Below are 16,824 nucleotides of genomic sequence, written 5' to 3' on the forward strand. Positions count from 1 at the left end.
GCCAGAAATCTTGCTTGTTTGTAGGTGACCAAATACTTATTTTCCACCATAATTTGCAAATAAATTAATTAAAAATCCTACAATGTGTTTTCTGGATTTTTTTTCCTCATTTTGTCTGTCATAGTTGAAGTGTACCTATGATGAAAATTACAGGCCTCTCTCATATTTTTAAGTGGGAAAACTTGCACAATTGGTGCTGACTAAATAATTTTTTGCCCCACTGTATGTATTTGTGTTGTGTTAGTGTCCAACACACACAGGGCTGCTGTTGGACAAAAACAAATTCCCCTCCTTGACTAGTGTTCTGATCTGGTCTCCTGCACTTGGCTAGGGGGACACGTGGTAGTGACTGTGAGCTGTAGATTTGGACTGAGTCCTTTACAGAGTAGCTCCATATGGACTAACTGGGCATCAGTCCACACAGACAAAACTGTTCAGGCCTCTGAGCCAATGAGGAAAGCTGCTCTGACTGACTGGACTGTGGGCTTTCCAGGCTTTGTGATTCTGCAGCTATGCTTTCCTTGGCTGTCGGAATAAAGGATAGCAGCATCACACTGTTGCTACACCCAAAAGCTTGGACTGTTTGCAATTTGTTCTCATACCACTCCAAAGACGCTTACTCGTCAATGCAGAATTTTCTCTGTTTGTGAAAAGGATGTTCTGTAACTGTAAACCATGTTGCCTAACATCTGCTCTTGCCCCAACCTTGGTTCTAATTTGGTCTTCATTTCTATTCTGCCCTCGTCCTGAGGCATTCATACTGTCAAGTCCCCCCCCTCCCCTGCACAGTTCTGACTGGTTTCCTACTGTCTAAATAAGTCATTTGTCAAACACATTCTTGATTCTTTTTTTCTTGTAAAATAGAGCCCAAGCTTCTTTTTTTTTCTTTTTTTGTCAATAGTAGTAAGTTGTTGGAAAACGTTCGGATTCAGGCCGTGTTCCGCCTACACACCCTTAGCAACCGTTCCCCAGGCAACGCATGTCGGGAACTGAGACGCCAGTAAATGGATCAGCAAGGTTTTTTACATCTTTGAAGCCTTCATTCCCTTAAGTGGGAGAGAGGCAAAGTCCGAGACAAATCCAGCCTTTTTCCACTGGGCTCGTTGTGTATGTTGGTCTCCTGTGAGAAAGTGAGGGAAATTCTGTGTTTGTGTGTTGACATGCGGTGAGGCAACCTTTGATCATTTCTCATCTGGTTCCATTCTTCTATTCAATAGGACCTGCAGGGAGCTGCCTTCTCTCTCAGCAAGACTGAGATGCATTGTTAATTCTCCATTTTGGCCCACTATGATAATACATTGTATTGTTAATTCTCCATTTTGGCCCACTATGATAATACATTGTATGGTTCAACAGTCTGAGAGATATAGTTGTCATATCCCAAAAAGCTTCTATATTGGAATGAACTTGGTCGTTCAGCTAATGGGTACATTATACACTAGTACTCAAACTGACATCCCTGTTTTCTTAATGATCCCTCATCTGAGAAGGCGGATGACCTTACTGCTTCAGAATATCCATGTTTAACTCAAAGAGAACATTGCTCCAACATGACGTCCCTCCCTTGAAAGTTACACTGGATGTAAACTAATCGCTGTTCCCTTGGGCGGACTGCCTGCCATTCGCCGTCTCAGCTTTTCCGTCTTAACTCCCCTCCCCTCCATCTCCCTCTCTCCTTCCCTCTCTCCCCTCCATCTCCCCCTCTCCTTCCCTCTCTCCCCGCCATCTCCCCCTCTCCTTCCCTCTCTCCCCTCCATTTCCCCCTCTCCTTCCATCTCCCTCTCTCCCCTCCATCCCCCCCTCTCCTTCCCTCTCTCCCCTCCATTTCCCCCTCTCCTTCCCTCTCTCCCCTCCATTTCCCCCTCTTCTTCCCTCTCTCCCCTCCATTTCCCCCTCTCCTTCCCTCTCTCCCCTCCATCTCCCTCACTCCCCTCCATCTCCCCCTCTCCTTCCCTCTCTCCCCTCCATCTCCCCCTCTCCTTCCCTCTCTCCCCTCCATTTCCCCCTCTCCTTCCATCTCTCCCCTCCATCTCCCCCTCTCCTTCCCTCTCTCCCCTCCATCTCCCTCTCTCCCCTCCATCTCCCTCTCTCCCCTCCATCTCCCCCTCTCCTTCCCTCTCTCCCCTCCATCTCCCCTCTCCTTCCCTCTCTCCCCTCCATCTCCCCCTCTCCTTCCCTCTCTCCCCTCCATCTCCCCCTCTCCTTCCCTCTCTCCCTCCATCTCCCCCTCTCTTCCCTCTCTCCCCTCCATCTCCCCCTCTCCTTCCCTCTCTCCCCTCCATCTCCCCCTCTCTCCCTCTCCTTCCCTCTCTCCCCTCTCCTTCCCTCTCTCCCCTCTATCTCCCCCTCTCCTTCCCTCTCTCCCCTCAATTTCCCTCTCTCCCCTCAATTTCCCCCTCTCCTTCCCTCTCTCCCCTCCATTTCCCCCTCTCCTTCCCTCTCTCCCCTCCATTTCCCCCTCTCCTTCCCTCTCTCCCCTCCATCCCCCTCTCTCCCCTCCATCTCCCCCTCTCCTACCCTCTCTCCCCTCAATTTCCCTCTCTCCTTCCCTCTCTCCCCTCAATTTCCCCCTCTCCTTCCCTCTCTCCCCTCCATTTCCCCCTCTCCTTCCCTCTCTCCCCTCGATTTCCCCCTCTCCTTCCCTCTCTCCCCTCCATCTCCCCCTCTCCTTCCCTCTCTCCCCTCAATTTCCCCCTCTCCTTCCCTCTCTCCCCTCAATTTCCCCCTCTCCTTCCCTCTCTCCCCTCCATTTCCCCCTCTCCTTCCCTCTCTCTCCTCCATTTCCCCCTCTCCTTCCCTCTCTCTCCTCCATTTCCCCCTCTCCTTCCCTCTCTCCCCTCCATCTCCCCCTCTCCTACCCTCTCTCCCCTCCATATCCCCCTCTCCTTCCCTCCTCTCCCCTCCATCTCCCCCTCTCCTTCCCTCTCTCCCCTCCATTTCCCTCTCTCCCCTCCATCTCCCCCTCTCCTTCCCTCTCTCCCCTCCATTTCCCCCCCATTTCCCTCTCTCCCCTCCATCTCCCCCTCTCCTTCCCTCTCTCCCCTCCATTTCCCCCTCTCCTTCCCTCTCTCCCCTCCATCTCCCCCTCTCCTTCCCTCCATCTCCCCTCCATCTCCCCCTCTCCTTCCCTCTCTCCCCTCCATTTCCCTCTCTCCCCTCCATCTCCCCCTCTCCTTCCCTCTCTCCCCTCCATTTCCCCCCCATTTCCCTCTCTCCCCTCCATCTCCCCCTCTCCTTCCCTCTCTCCCCTCCATCTCCCCCTCTCCTTCCCTCTCTCCCCTCCATCTCCCCTCTCCTTCCCTCTCTCCCCTCCATCTCCCCCTCTCCTTCCCTCCATCTCCCCTCCATTTCCCTCTCTCCCCTCCATTTCCCCCTCTCCTTCCCTCTCTCCCCTCCATCTCCCCCTCTCCTTCCCTCTCTCCCCTCCATCTCCCCCTCTCCTTCCCTCTCTTCCCTCCATTTCCCCCTCTCCTTCCCTCTCTCCCCTCCATTTCCCCCTCTCCTTCCCTCTCTCCCCTCCATTTCCCCCTCTCCTTCCCTCTCTCCCCTCCATCTCCCCCTCTCCTTCCCTCTCTCCCCTCCATTTCCCCCTCTCCTTCCCTCTCTCCCCTCCATCTCCCCCTCTCCTTCCCTCTCTCCCCTCCATCTCCCCCTCTCCTTCCCTCTCTCCACCCATTCTCTCCTGACAGACAGGGTGAGACCTGGTGCCTATTTTATTTGATTTAAGCTATATTTCAAATGTTGACAATTATTCCCACACAGGGAGATACTGTACAGTTGAACAGTAATTCATCCGAGGTTATTTCTTTTCTTTCCCAACCCACTTTTAACCCTGGTGCTTATTTGAACTGTTCTCCGTGCGTGTTGTGTAGGAATGTTGTCGTATGCCAGGGAATGCAGTACGTGTCAGATAGCATTGCACATAAAAATAAAGAAAGATACGCTGTAGGGAATTAGTCTGATCCATGGCCGTGGACAGATGGAATGTCATGCCACTATAACCCAAGTTAATCAAATGTCTATGTTTGTAAAACGTACTCCCTTTATGAACATGCACCATACACTATCCCCTGGTATTAGGCTATTCCTATACAGTTGACCTCTGTTTTGTATGCTGTAACTACTCCCCATATATGATGGGTCATTGGGATATTGCACGACAGGTGCATTATCCCCCATTGACCTTTTCCAACCCTGTCTGTCTTTCTAGTGGTGTTGCGTAATAACCCCTTCCTGCTGCTCTCAACAGCATCCTGCCAAATGTAACCTCTGACATTCTTATATTAGATATCACTGCTGCCCCTTGTATATTTTTTTATCATGGTGTTTAAAGGCTTGTGCAGTGGTCTCCAGTAGCCTGTCAGCACGCCTGTCACAGTTTGACGATCATCTAGTTGGTGGAGCTACCGCCCCACCCCTCCCAGACTGCCCCTGGGTGGAGTATATGTTATTCTCTAGAGCACTCCTTATCTTAGCGCTGATATACACTACATTATACAGTAGACTCTCTGCTGTACTCTCTACTGTACCTACATCACTGTGGTGATCAGGGGATGTTATCCTATAGAGAAACTCCTGGGAATGGTCCTTTGAGCCTCGTACTCTAGTGGCCCAGCGCCTAATGAACAGTAGGACACTCCTCACTCCTGCTCTCTTTAATTAACTCAGTGAGGGAGAGGGAGGAGGTGAGGGAGGAGGGTGTTGAGGTTAAGGGAGGGAGGGAGGAGGGGGTTGAGGGAGGGAGGGGAGAGGGAGGAGGTGAGGTAGGAGGGTGTTGAGGTTGAGGGAGGGAGGGGAGAGAAGAGGTGAGGGAGGGAGGGGAGTGGGAGGAGGGTGTTGAGGTTAAGGGTGGGAGGGGAGATGGAGGAGTTGAGGGAGGAGGGTGTTGAGGTTAAGGGAGGGAGGGGAGAGGGAGGAGGTGAGGGAGGAGGGTGTTGAGGTTAAGGGAGGGAGGGGAGAGGGAGGAGGTGAGGGAGGAGGGTGTTGAGGTTGAGGGAGGGAGGGGAGAGGGAGGAGGGTGTTGAGGTTAAGGGTGGGAGGGGAGAGGGAGGAGGTGAGGGAGGAGGGTGTTGAGGTTAAGGGAGGGAGGGGAGAGGGAGATGAGGACTAAACTGGAACAGTAGTCCTCTGCTCTCAATACTCCCTTTCTTACTATAATGAGGCTGTCATAATGAAGTACTCCAGGAGAGAGGAGTTGGGCCTTCCTCTGGGAGCCTGCTGGGCACAGCTACGGTTCGGTGACAGTGCAGTGTGATATGAGGACACCTTGTAGAGTGAGACTGGTGAATATGTAGAATGGGGTCAGTGATACTGGGGTAGGCCTGAGGGAAGCCTTGCTGAGGCGACAGCGAGTGAAAGCCTTCTCAGCCTCCTCCACACTGGTCCTGGGAGAGAGAGGATATCCACCAGCTGACTCTGACTTCCTCTCTTCCTCTGGCTAATCCAGCCTACAGAATGGATTGGAGCCGCGGCCTGTAATACTGTCCCTGTAATACTGTCCCTGTAAAAGACTGGTGAATATGTAGAATGGGGTCAGTGTTACAGGGACAGTATTACAGGGACAGTATTACAGGGACAGTATTACAGGGACAGTATTACAGGGACAGTTTTACAGGGACAGTTTTACAGGGACAGTATTATTGTCCCTGTAATACTGTCCCTGTAATACTGTCCCTGTAATACTGTCCCTGTAATGCTGTCTCTGTAAAACTAGCTAAGGCTTTAGTCTTAAGTAACATTCAAATCAATCTCATGTGGTTTCTAAACTATGTATGTTAATGATGGATTATATGTCACTGGTGATATTAGTCAATGGTCATCATTTCAGTCAATGTAAGGCATTTCAAGGCTTTTTAGAGCTCCATCAGGAAAAGAGGTTTGCCTTCCATTAAATCCCCTGCCTTAGGTCACTGGAGTCCATTAAGTCATTGTGGATTGATTGATCCTGCAGTTCCCTGAGTTGGCACATTGAGGGTTTATTGATGTCCAGCTTCCACTCTGACTGGTCTCACTGCTTCTCTCAGCACATAGTGTAGAACAGATTCAGCTACAGATGAGTCCTATTCTACTGGGTATCGCTGTGTGGAAAATGTGCTGCATGAGTAGTTCAGGTGCAGGCGGGCGGGGAGGGGGGGCTTTTTTTCATAAACAGGTGTATCGTAGGTTGTTTACACCCCAGGTGATCTGACATCATTCTCCTCCAGGCCTATAATGGACATGGAAGCGATTAGTTCCCATCATGTTCGTCTCTGAAGGGTGTGTGGAGACTTGATGTTGCCTTACCAGGGGATGCAGAGCCAGAGATGTAGGAGGGGTTCAATGACAAGCTGGCTAGTAACAGGTGGTGACAGGTGGGATTCAGGGGGCGTACCTGGAGGGAGGGAGGGAGGGGGCGGGTGTCTGTTTGTGACATCATCATTGCAGAACAAGTGTGTGTGTGTGTGTGTTTAGCTAGGTCCAGGCCAGATGGAGAGAAGGGGAGATGTGACGTCACACCAGATAGGACCCACGTTGAGCTGGTGATTCAACCCGAACTGGGTTATGTTTACAGCAACAAGAGAGGGGAGGGAACAATTGTCTGAGGGAAAAGGGCATGCGTACCGTTCGTTTAAGCAATAAGACCCGAGGAGGTGTGGTATATGGCCAATATACCACGGCTAAGGGCTGTTCTTATGTATGACGCATGGCAGAGTGCCTGGATACAGCCCTTAGCCGTGGTATATTGGCCATATACCACAAACCCCAGAGGTGCCTTATTGCTATTATAAACTGGTTACCAATGTAATTAGAACAGTTTTGTCATACTGTCTGATATACCATGGCTGTCAGCCAATCAGCATTCAGGGCTCGAACCACCCTGTTTATAAATAGAAATAAAACACCCCAGATTATTTTGTCATGCCAGTGGAGTTCTTTCCTTGACATTTGGTCAAGACAGGTAAGGGAATCAGGTTGGCACATACTGTACACTGAGTGTACAAAACACCTGCTATTTTTAAGCCTTGAGACAATTGAGACATTAATTGTGTATGTGTGTCATTCAGAGGGTGAATGGGCAGGACAAAAGATTTAAGTGCCATTGAACGGGTTATGGTAGTAGGTGCCAGGCGCACCGGTTTGTGTCAAGAACTGCAACGCTGCTGGGTTTTTCACGCTCAACAGTTTCCCGTGTGTTTAAAGAATGGTCCACCACCCAAAGGACATCCGGCTAACTGTGGGAAGCTTTGGTGTCAACATGAGCCAGCATCTCTGTGGAACGCTTTTGACACCTTGTAGAGTCCATGCTCCGACGTGTTGAGGCTGTTCTGAGGGCAAAACTCAACATTAGGAAAGTGTTCCTGAGGTTTTATACACTCAGTGTATGATCCAAATTGTAACCAAATCCAAGATGTTTCAACCCCCCCCCCCAACCCCCACATCATTGACATTACACACACTCCCTGATATTTGCGTCATCCGTCTGTCGTCTCCACACCTCAACACTGAGCTGTAGCGGTCTGTATGTACAGTAGATTATTAGGGGTCTCCAGTATCATTATGACATTCTGGGTAATGTTGGACAGAGGCCTGGCTGAGGCAGATGAAGCCCCACAGAATGGCAAGGTACATCAGTCACAGCCTCCATGGCAGAGATATGAGGAGAGAGAGAACAGTCTGAAATGGTTTGGAGCCTGACTCTACTACAACACAGTTAGCTACAGTAGACTATGCCAGGAGGCAGCCTGCCTCACCTTTTATTGGAGAATGCTCCCCTCTAGTGGTGAGATACAGTGAGCTCCAAAAGTATTGGGACAGTGATACATTTGCTGTTGTTTTGGCTCTGTACTCCAGCACTTTGGATTTCAAATGATACAATGAGGTTAAATTGCAGCTTTAATTTGAGGGTATTGCCATATCGGGTGAACCTTTTTGAAATTACAACACTTTTTGTACACAGTCTCCCCATTTTAGGGAACCAAAAGTATTGGGACAAATTCACTTATGTATTAAAGTAGTAAACAGTTTTTAGTCTCATATTCCTTGCATGCAATGATTACATCAAGCTTGTGACTGAAGGAATGAATACAATTTTATTTTCGTGTCAAATCTCCAGTTGGCAATCCATCCCCAATGGGATTAATTGACAAATAAACAAACATTACAATAATTCACTGTGATAATTCTTCTTCCGGTGTTCTCTGCAGTACGCATCGCATAAAGAGTGAAACAATTTAAGCTAAAAAATCAATACATAATAGTAAATAAGGTTATCCAAACAATAATATTCCTAGAACAGTAAAACATTTACATACATGCATGCATACATACATACATACATACATACATACATACATACAGTACCAGTCAAAAGTTTGGACACACCTACTCATTCCATGGTTTTTCTTTATTTTATAAAGCCTATACACTATCTATGTACATACATTCCATTTACCACATAGACGCTAAATATTTTCTTATTTAGTTATAGGTAGCCCTTTTATATTCTGCAATATTCTGCAAACGGAAATACACAATGGACAAAAAAACATTTCAGTTTCTCCTCCTCGCTCAGCCACATAATGCCAGGGAATATCTGGTGTGCTTTCTGGAATAACAGCAAGCATATACCGTGGTAGGAAGGGGAAAGAGGATCAAGTTAGTTTCATTCTCTATTTCTTAGAGGTCACAATTTTTTTAAATGTAACCTTCATTTAACTAGGCAAGTCACTTAAGAACATATCCTTATTTACAATGACGGCCTACCCCGGCCAAACTCGGACGATGCTGGTCCAATTGTGCGCCACTCTATGGGACTCCCAGTCACAGGCGGATGTGATACAGCCTGGATACGAACCAGGGACTGTAGTGACCTCTCTTGCACTGAGATGCAGTGCCTTAGCCCAATAGATACATAGTCTTTCCTCTCCCATTTAACCACAATACTGTTTCAATACGCAGAGGCAATATCCCTGATCTGTTTCAATACGCAGAGGCAATATCCCTGATCTGACCTGTTTCAATATGCAGAGGCAATATCCCTGATCTGTTTCAATACGCAGAGGCAATATCCCTGATCTGACCTGTTTCAATCCACAGAGGCAATATCCCTGATCTGATCTGTTTCAATACGCAGAGGCAATATCCCTGATCTGACCTGTTTCAATACGCAGAGGCAATATCCCTGATCTGATCTGTTTCAATACGCAGAGGCAATATCCCTGATCTGATCTGTTTCAATACGCAGAGGCAATATCCCTGATCTGATCTGTTTCAATATGCAGAGGCAATATCCCTGATCTGTTTCAATATGCAGAGGCAATATCCCTGATCTGATCTGTTTCAATACGCAGAGGCAATATCCCTGATCTGATCTGTTTCAATATGCAGAGGCAATATCCCTGATCTGTTTCAATATGCAGAGGCAATATCCCTGATCTGATCTGTTTCAATACGCAGAGGCAATATCCCTGATCTGTTTCAATACGCAGAGGCAATATCCCTGATCTGTTTCAATACGCAGAGGCAATATCCCTGATCTGTTTCAATACGCAGAGGCAATATCCCTGATCTGTTTCAATACGCAGAGGCAATATCCCTGATCTGACCTGTTTCAATACGCAGAGGCAATATCCCTGATCTGACCTGTTTCAATATGCAGAGGCAATATCCCTGATCTGTTTCAATACGCAGAGGCAATATCCCTGATCTGACCTGTTTCAATCCACAGAGGCAATATCCCTGATCTGATCTGTTTCAATACGCAGAGGCAATATCCCTGATCTGACCTGTTTCAATACGCAGAGGCAATATCCCTGATCTGATCTGTTTCAATACGCAGAGGCAATATCCCTGATCTGATCTGTTTCAATACGCAGAGGCAATATCCCTGATCTGATCTGTTTCAATATGCAGAGGCAATATCCCTGATCTGTTTCAATATGCAGAGGCAATATCCCTGATCTGATCTGTTTCAATACGCAGAGGCAATATCCCTGATCTGATCTGTTTCAATATGCAGAGGCAATATCCCTGATCTGTTTCAATATGCAGAGGCAATATCCCTGATCTGATCTGTTTCAATACGCAGAGGCAATATCCCTGATCTGTTTCAATACGCAGAGGCAATATCCCTGATCTGTTTCAATACGCAGAGGCAATATCCCTGATCTGTTTCAATACGCAGAGGCAATATCCCTGATCTGTTTCAATACGCAGAGGCAATATCCCTGATCTGTTTCAATACGCAGAGGCAATATCCCTGATCTGTTTCAATACGCAGAGGCAATATCCCTGATCTGTTTCAATACGCAGAGGCAATATCCCTGATCTGACCTGTTTCAATATGCAGAGGCAATATCCCTGATCTGTTTCAATACGCAGAGGCAATATCCCTGATCTGACCTGTTTCAATCCACAGAGGCAATATCCCTGATCTGATCTGTTTCAATACGCAGAGGCAATATCCCTGATCTGACCTGTTTCAATACGCAGAGGCAATATCCCTGATCTGATCTGTTTCAATACGCAGAGGCAATATCCCTGATCTGATCTGTTTCAATATGCAGAGGCAATATCCCTGATCTGTTTCAATATGCAGAGGCAATATCCCTGATCTGATCTGTTTCAATACGCAGAGGCAATATCCCTGATCTGATCTGTTTCAATATGCAGAGGCAATATCCCTGATCTGTTTCAATATGCAGAGGCAATATCCCTGATCTGATCTGTTTCAATACGCAGAGGCAATATCCCTGATCTGTTTCAATACGCAGAGGCAATATCCCTGATCTGTTTCAATACGCAGAGGCAATATCCCTGATCTGTTTCAATACGCAGAGGCAATATCCCTGATCTGTTTCAATACGCAGAGGCAATATCCCTGATCTGTTTCAATACGCAGAGGCAATATCCCTGATCTGTTTCAATACGCAGAGGCAATATCCCTGATCTGTTTCAATATGCAGAGGCAATATCCCTGATCTGTTTCAATACGCAGAGGCAATATCCCTGATCTGATCTGTTTCAATACGCAGAGGCAATATCCCTGATCTGACCTGTTTCAATACGCAGAGGCAATATCGCTGATCTGTTTCAATACGCAGAGGCAATATCCCTGATCTGTTTCAATACGCAGAGGCAATATCCCTGATCGGTTTCAATATGCAGAGGCAATATCCCTGATCTTTTTCAATATGCAGAGGTAATATCCCTGATCTGTTTCAATATGCAGAGGCAATATCCCTGATCTGTTTCAATACGCAGAGGCAATATCCCTGATCTGATCTGTTTCAATACGCAGAGGCAATATCCCTGATCTGACCTGTTTCAATACGCAGAGGCAATATCGCTGATCTGTTTCAATACGCAGAGGCAATATCCCTGATCTGTTTCAATACGCAGAGGCAATATCCCTGATCTATTTCAATATGCAGAGGCAATATCCCTGATCTTTTTCAATATGCAGAGGTAATATCCCTGATCTGTTTCAATATGCAGAGGCAATATCCCTGATCTGTTTCAATACGCAGAGGCAATATCCCTGATCTGACCTGCTTCAATACGCAGAGGCAATATCCCTGATCTGACCTGCTTCAATACGCAGAGGCAATATCCCTGATCTGACCTGCTTCAATACGCAGAGGCAATATCCCTGATCTGACCTGTTTAAATACGCAGAGGCAATATCCCTGATCTGATCTGTTTCAATACGCAGAGGCAATATCCCTGATCTGATCTGTTTCAATACGCAGAGGCAATATCCCTGATCTGACCTGTTTCAATACGCAGAGGCAATATCGCTGATCTGTTTCAATATGCAGAGGCAATATCCCTGATCTGTTTCAATACGCAGAGGCAATATCCCTGATCTGATCTGTTTCAATACGCAGAGGCAATATCCCTGATCTGACCTGTTTCAATACGCAGAGGCAATATCGCTGATCTGTTTCAATACGCAGAGGCAATATCCCTGATCTGTTTCAATACGCAGAGGCAATATCCCTGATCTATTTCAATATGCAGAGGCAATATCCCTGATCTTTTTCAATATGCAGAGGTAATATCCCTGATCTGTTTCAATATGCAGAGGCAATATCCCTGATCTGTTTCAATACGCAGAGGCAATATCCCTGATCTGACCTGCTTCAATACGCAGAGGCAATATCCCTAATCTGACCTGCTTCAATACGCAGAGGCAATATCCCTGATCTGACCTGCTTCAATACGCAGAGGCAATATCCCTGATCTGACCTGTTTAAATACGCAGAGGCAATATCCCTGATCTGATCTGTTTCAATACGCAGAGGCAATATCCCTGATCTGATCTGTTTCAATACGCAGAGGCAATATCCCTGATCTGACCTGTTTCAATACGCAGAGGCAATATCGCTGATCTGTTTCAATACGCAGAGGCAATATCCCTGATCTGTTTCAATACGCAGAGGCAATATCCCTGATCTGTTTCAATACGCAGAGGCAATATCCCTGATCGGTTTCAATATGCAGAGGCAATATCCCTGATCTGTTTCAATACGCAGAGGCAATATCCCTGATCTGACCTGCTTCAATAAGCAGAGGCAATATCCCTGATCTGACCTGTTTCAATACGCAGAGGCAATATCCCTGATCTGTTTCAATATGCAGAGGCAATATCCCTGATCTGACCTGCTTCAATACGCAGAGGCAATATCCCTGATCTGATCTGTTTCAATACGCAGAGGCAATATCCCTGATCTGACCTGTTTCAATACGCAGAGGCAATATCCCTGATCTGACCTGTTTCAATTCGCAGAGGCAATATCCCTGATCTGTTTCAATACGCAGAGGCAATATCCCTGATCTGACCTGCTTCAATAAGCAGAGGCAATATCCCTGATCTGACCTGTTTCAATACGCAGAGGCAATATCCCTGATCTGTTTCAATACGCAGAGGCAATATCCCTGATCTGTTTCAATACGCAGAGGCAATATCCCTGATCTGTTTCAATACGCAGAGGCAATATCCCTGATCTGTTTCAATACGCAGAGGCAATATCCCTGATCTTTTTCAATATGCAGAGGTAATATCCCTGATCTGTTTCAATATGCAGAGGCAATATCCCTGATCTGTTTCAATACGCAGAGGCAATATCCCTGATCTGACCTGCTTCAATACGCAGAGGCAATATCCCTGATCTGACCCTGCTTCAATACGCAGAGGCAATATCCCTGATCTGATCTGTTTCAATACGCAGAGGCAATATCCCTGATCTGACCTGTTTAAATACGCAGAGGCAATATCCCTGATCTGATCTGTTTCAATACGCAGAGGCAATATCCCTGATCTGATCTGTTTCAATACGCAGAGGTAATATCCCTAATCTGACCTGTTTCAATACGCAGAGGCAATATCGCTGATCTGTTTCAATACGCAGAGGCAATATCCCTGATCTGTTTCAATACGCAGAGGCAATATCCCTGATCGGTTTCAATATGCAGAGGCAATATCCCTGATCTGTTTCAATACGCAGAGGCAATATTCCTGATCTGACCTGCTTCAATAAGCAGAGGCAATATCCCTGATCTGACCTGTTTCAATACGCAGAGGCAATATCCCTGATCTGTTTCAATATGCAGAGGCAATATCCCTGATCTGACCTGCTTCAATACGCAGAGGCAATATCCCTGATCTGATCTGTTTCAATACGCAGAGGCAATATCCCTGATCTGACCTGTTTCAATACGCAGAGGCAATATCCCTGATCTGACCTGTTTCAATTCGCAGAGGCAATATCCCTGATCTGACCTGTTTCAATACGCAGAGGCAATATCCCTGATCTGTTTCAATACGCAGAGGCAATATCCCTGATCTGTTTCAATACGCAGAGGCAATATCCCTGATCTGTTTCAATACGCAGAGGCAATATCCCTGATCTGACCTGCTTCAATACGCAGAGGCAATATCCCTGATCTGACCTGCTTCAATACGCAGAGGCAATATCCCTGATCTGACCTGCTTCAATACGCAGAGGCAATATCCCTGATCTGATCTGTTTCAATACGCAGAGGCAATATCCCTGATCTGACCTGTTTAAATACGCAGAGGCAATATCCCTGATCTGATCTGTTTCAATACGCAGAGGCAATATCCCTGATCTGATCTGTTTCAATACGCAGAGGCAATATCCCTGATCTGATCTGTTTCAATACGCAGAGGCAATATCCCTGATGTGATCTGTTTCAATATGCTGAGGCAATATCCCTGATCTGACCTGTTTCAATACGCAGAGGCAATATCGCTGATCTGTTTCAATACGCAGAGGCAATATCCCTGATCTGTTTCAATACGCAGAGGCAATATCCCTGATCGGTTTCAATATGCAGAGGCAATATCCCTGATCTGTTTCAATACGCAGAGGCAATATCCTTGATCTGACCTGCTTCAATAAGCAGAGGCAATATCCCTGATCTGACCTGTTTCAATACGCAGAGGCAATATCCCTGATTTGTTTCAATATGCTGAGGCAATATCCCTGATCTGACCTGCTTCAATACGCAGAGGCAATATCCCTGATCTGATCTGTTTCAATACGCAGAGGCAATATCCCTGATCTGACCTGTTTCAATACGCAGAGGCAATATCCCTGATCTGACCTGTTTCAATTCCAGAGGCAATATCCCTGATCTGACCTGTTTCAATACGCAGAGGCAATATCCCTGATCTGACCTGTTTCAATACGCAGAGGCAATATCCCTGATCTGTTTCAATATGCAGAGGCAATATCCCTGATCTGACCTGCTTCAATACGCAGAGGCAATATCCCTGATCTGACCTGCTTCAATACGCAGAGGCAATATCCCTGATCTTACCTGTTTCAATACGCAGAGGCAATATCCCTGATCTGACCTGTTTAAATACGCAGAGGCAATATCCCTGATCTGTTTCAATATGCAGAGGCAATATCCCTGATCTGTTTCAATACGCAGAGGCAATATCCCTGATCTGACCTGCTTCAATACGCAGAGGCAATATCCCTGATCTGACCTGTTTCAATTCCAGAGGCAATATCCCTGATCTGTTTCAATACGCAGAGGCAATATCCCTGATCTGACTTGTTTCAATACGCAGAGGCAATATCCCTGATCTGTTTCAATACGCAGAGGCAATATCCCTGATCTGACCTGCTTCAATACGCAGAGGCAATATCCCTGATCTGACCTGCTTCAATACGCAGAGGCAATATCCCTGATCTTACCTGTGCACATAGCGACTTTTTGCATTTGCTGTTTGTTTTGTTTGTTTTGGTTGTGTTTCAGATCATTTCGTGGCCAATACAAATGAATGGTAAATCATGTATTGCATCATTTTGGAGTCACTTTTATTGTGAATAAGAATATAATTTGTTTCTAAACACTTCTACATTGATGTGGATGGTCCTGAATGAGTCGTGAATAATAATGATGAGTGAGAAAGTTACAGACGCACAAACATCATACCCCCAAGACATGCTAACCTCTCACCATTATAATAACAGGGGAGGTTAGTGAATTTATCCATTCTAACACGGGGGGGGGGGGGGACTATGCACAAAAAGTGGTGTAATTTCTAAATAGTTCACCTGATATGAATGTCAATATCCTCAAATCATAGCTGACATTCTGCACTTATTTCATAGTCATTGTATCGTTTCAAAAGTGCTGGAGTCCAGAGCCAAAACAACAACACACGTGTCACTGTCTCAATACATTTTGGAGCACACTGTCTGTACCTGTAGAAACGCATCATTCCCAATCATGAGTTCATATCAGACCTCTGCAGCTATGTGTTTTGTTGGTCTGAACAAGCTGATATTGAATGTGTTTACGTACAGTGTTCTTGGGGATTGTTATGCAGACCATAAGTACGCGCTGGATACAGATGACTTGGTCTATTGTTATTTCCTACAGATTCTCTCCTTATCAGTACAGAAAGAGAGGCTGTAGCCAGAAGCAGACTGGCTACGTTGTTGTGTTTAGCAACAGAAACGTGCAGAGCTAGCTGTGATTGCGTAACGGCTTGTCTTGTACAGTAATTACATAATGACAACAAGCTTATATAATGATAACAAGAAGGCCTGTCCGAGTGAAAGCGCTGCCTGTGGGTCTGCATGGTGCGTTAGGCCAGCGTGGAAAACCAGGTCAAAGCCTCGTCGGCTCATCTTCTCCACTCTGTTTTTTTCCCCATCTTTGGTCTCTCTGTTCTTCTTCTCCTCCCTTTGCTCATCTCTCCCTCTTTCCTACACTATATGAGCTCCTTTCCTATCGCTCCTCATCAAACCTGTTCTCTTCCTCCCTCTCGTATCTCCTCTTTCCTCACCCCTCTGGTGTCTTCTCTCTCCTCCTCACCTCCTCTTCTCTCCTCTCTTCCCTTGGCAGGCAGCTGCTGGAGCTGCAGCGGCTGAAGGAGGTGGAGCGGGAGCGACTGGAGCGGGAGCGTCAGGAGAGGGAACGGCTGGAGCGTGAGATGCAGGAGAGGGAGCGTGAACGTGAACGCCAGGACCGGGAGCGCCAGGACCGGGAGCGCCAGGACCGGGAGCGCCAGGAGCGCTCCGAGAGGGAGCGCTCCGAGAGGGAGCGCTCTGAGAGGGAGCGCTCAGAGAGGGAGCGCACTGAACGGGATCGCCTGGAGCGCGAGCGTCAGGAGAAGGAGAGAGAGCAGCTGGAGAGAGAGAGGGCGGAGAGAGAGAGGGAGCTGATGGAGAGAGAGAAGCAGGAGAGGGAGAGGATGGAGAATGAGACGCGGCAGGAGCAGCAGTTGGACAGCGAGCAGTTGGACTGGGAGAGAGGGAGACACATCTCCAACGCCAGTGAGTAGCCAAGGCTTTTTAT

General features: G+C 47.0%; 1 protein-coding gene across 14 annotated transcripts in view; it reads left to right on the plus strand.

Annotated features, from left to right (window-relative positions):
• enah (ENAH actin regulator) overlaps positions 1-16,824 on the plus strand; it is a 155,668-nt gene that overhangs the window by 121,677 nt on the left and 17,167 nt on the right. For all 14 annotated transcript variants that reach the window (XM_090232889.1, XM_090232892.1, XM_090232891.1 and 11 more), the window contains one exon: positions 16,372-16,802. In XM_090232889.1, coding sequence (XP_090089015.1) covers positions 16,372-16,802 — 431 coding nt within the window. The remainder of the gene's footprint in view (positions 1-16,371; positions 16,803-16,824) is intronic.

The sequence above is a fragment of the Oncorhynchus mykiss genome, chromosome 4 (assembly GCF_057628025.1).
Source record: "Oncorhynchus mykiss isolate SJ-2025 chromosome 4, ASM5762802v1, whole genome shotgun sequence".
In the NCBI taxonomy this organism is placed as follows: Eukaryota; Metazoa; Chordata; class Actinopteri; order Salmoniformes; family Salmonidae; genus Oncorhynchus; species Oncorhynchus mykiss.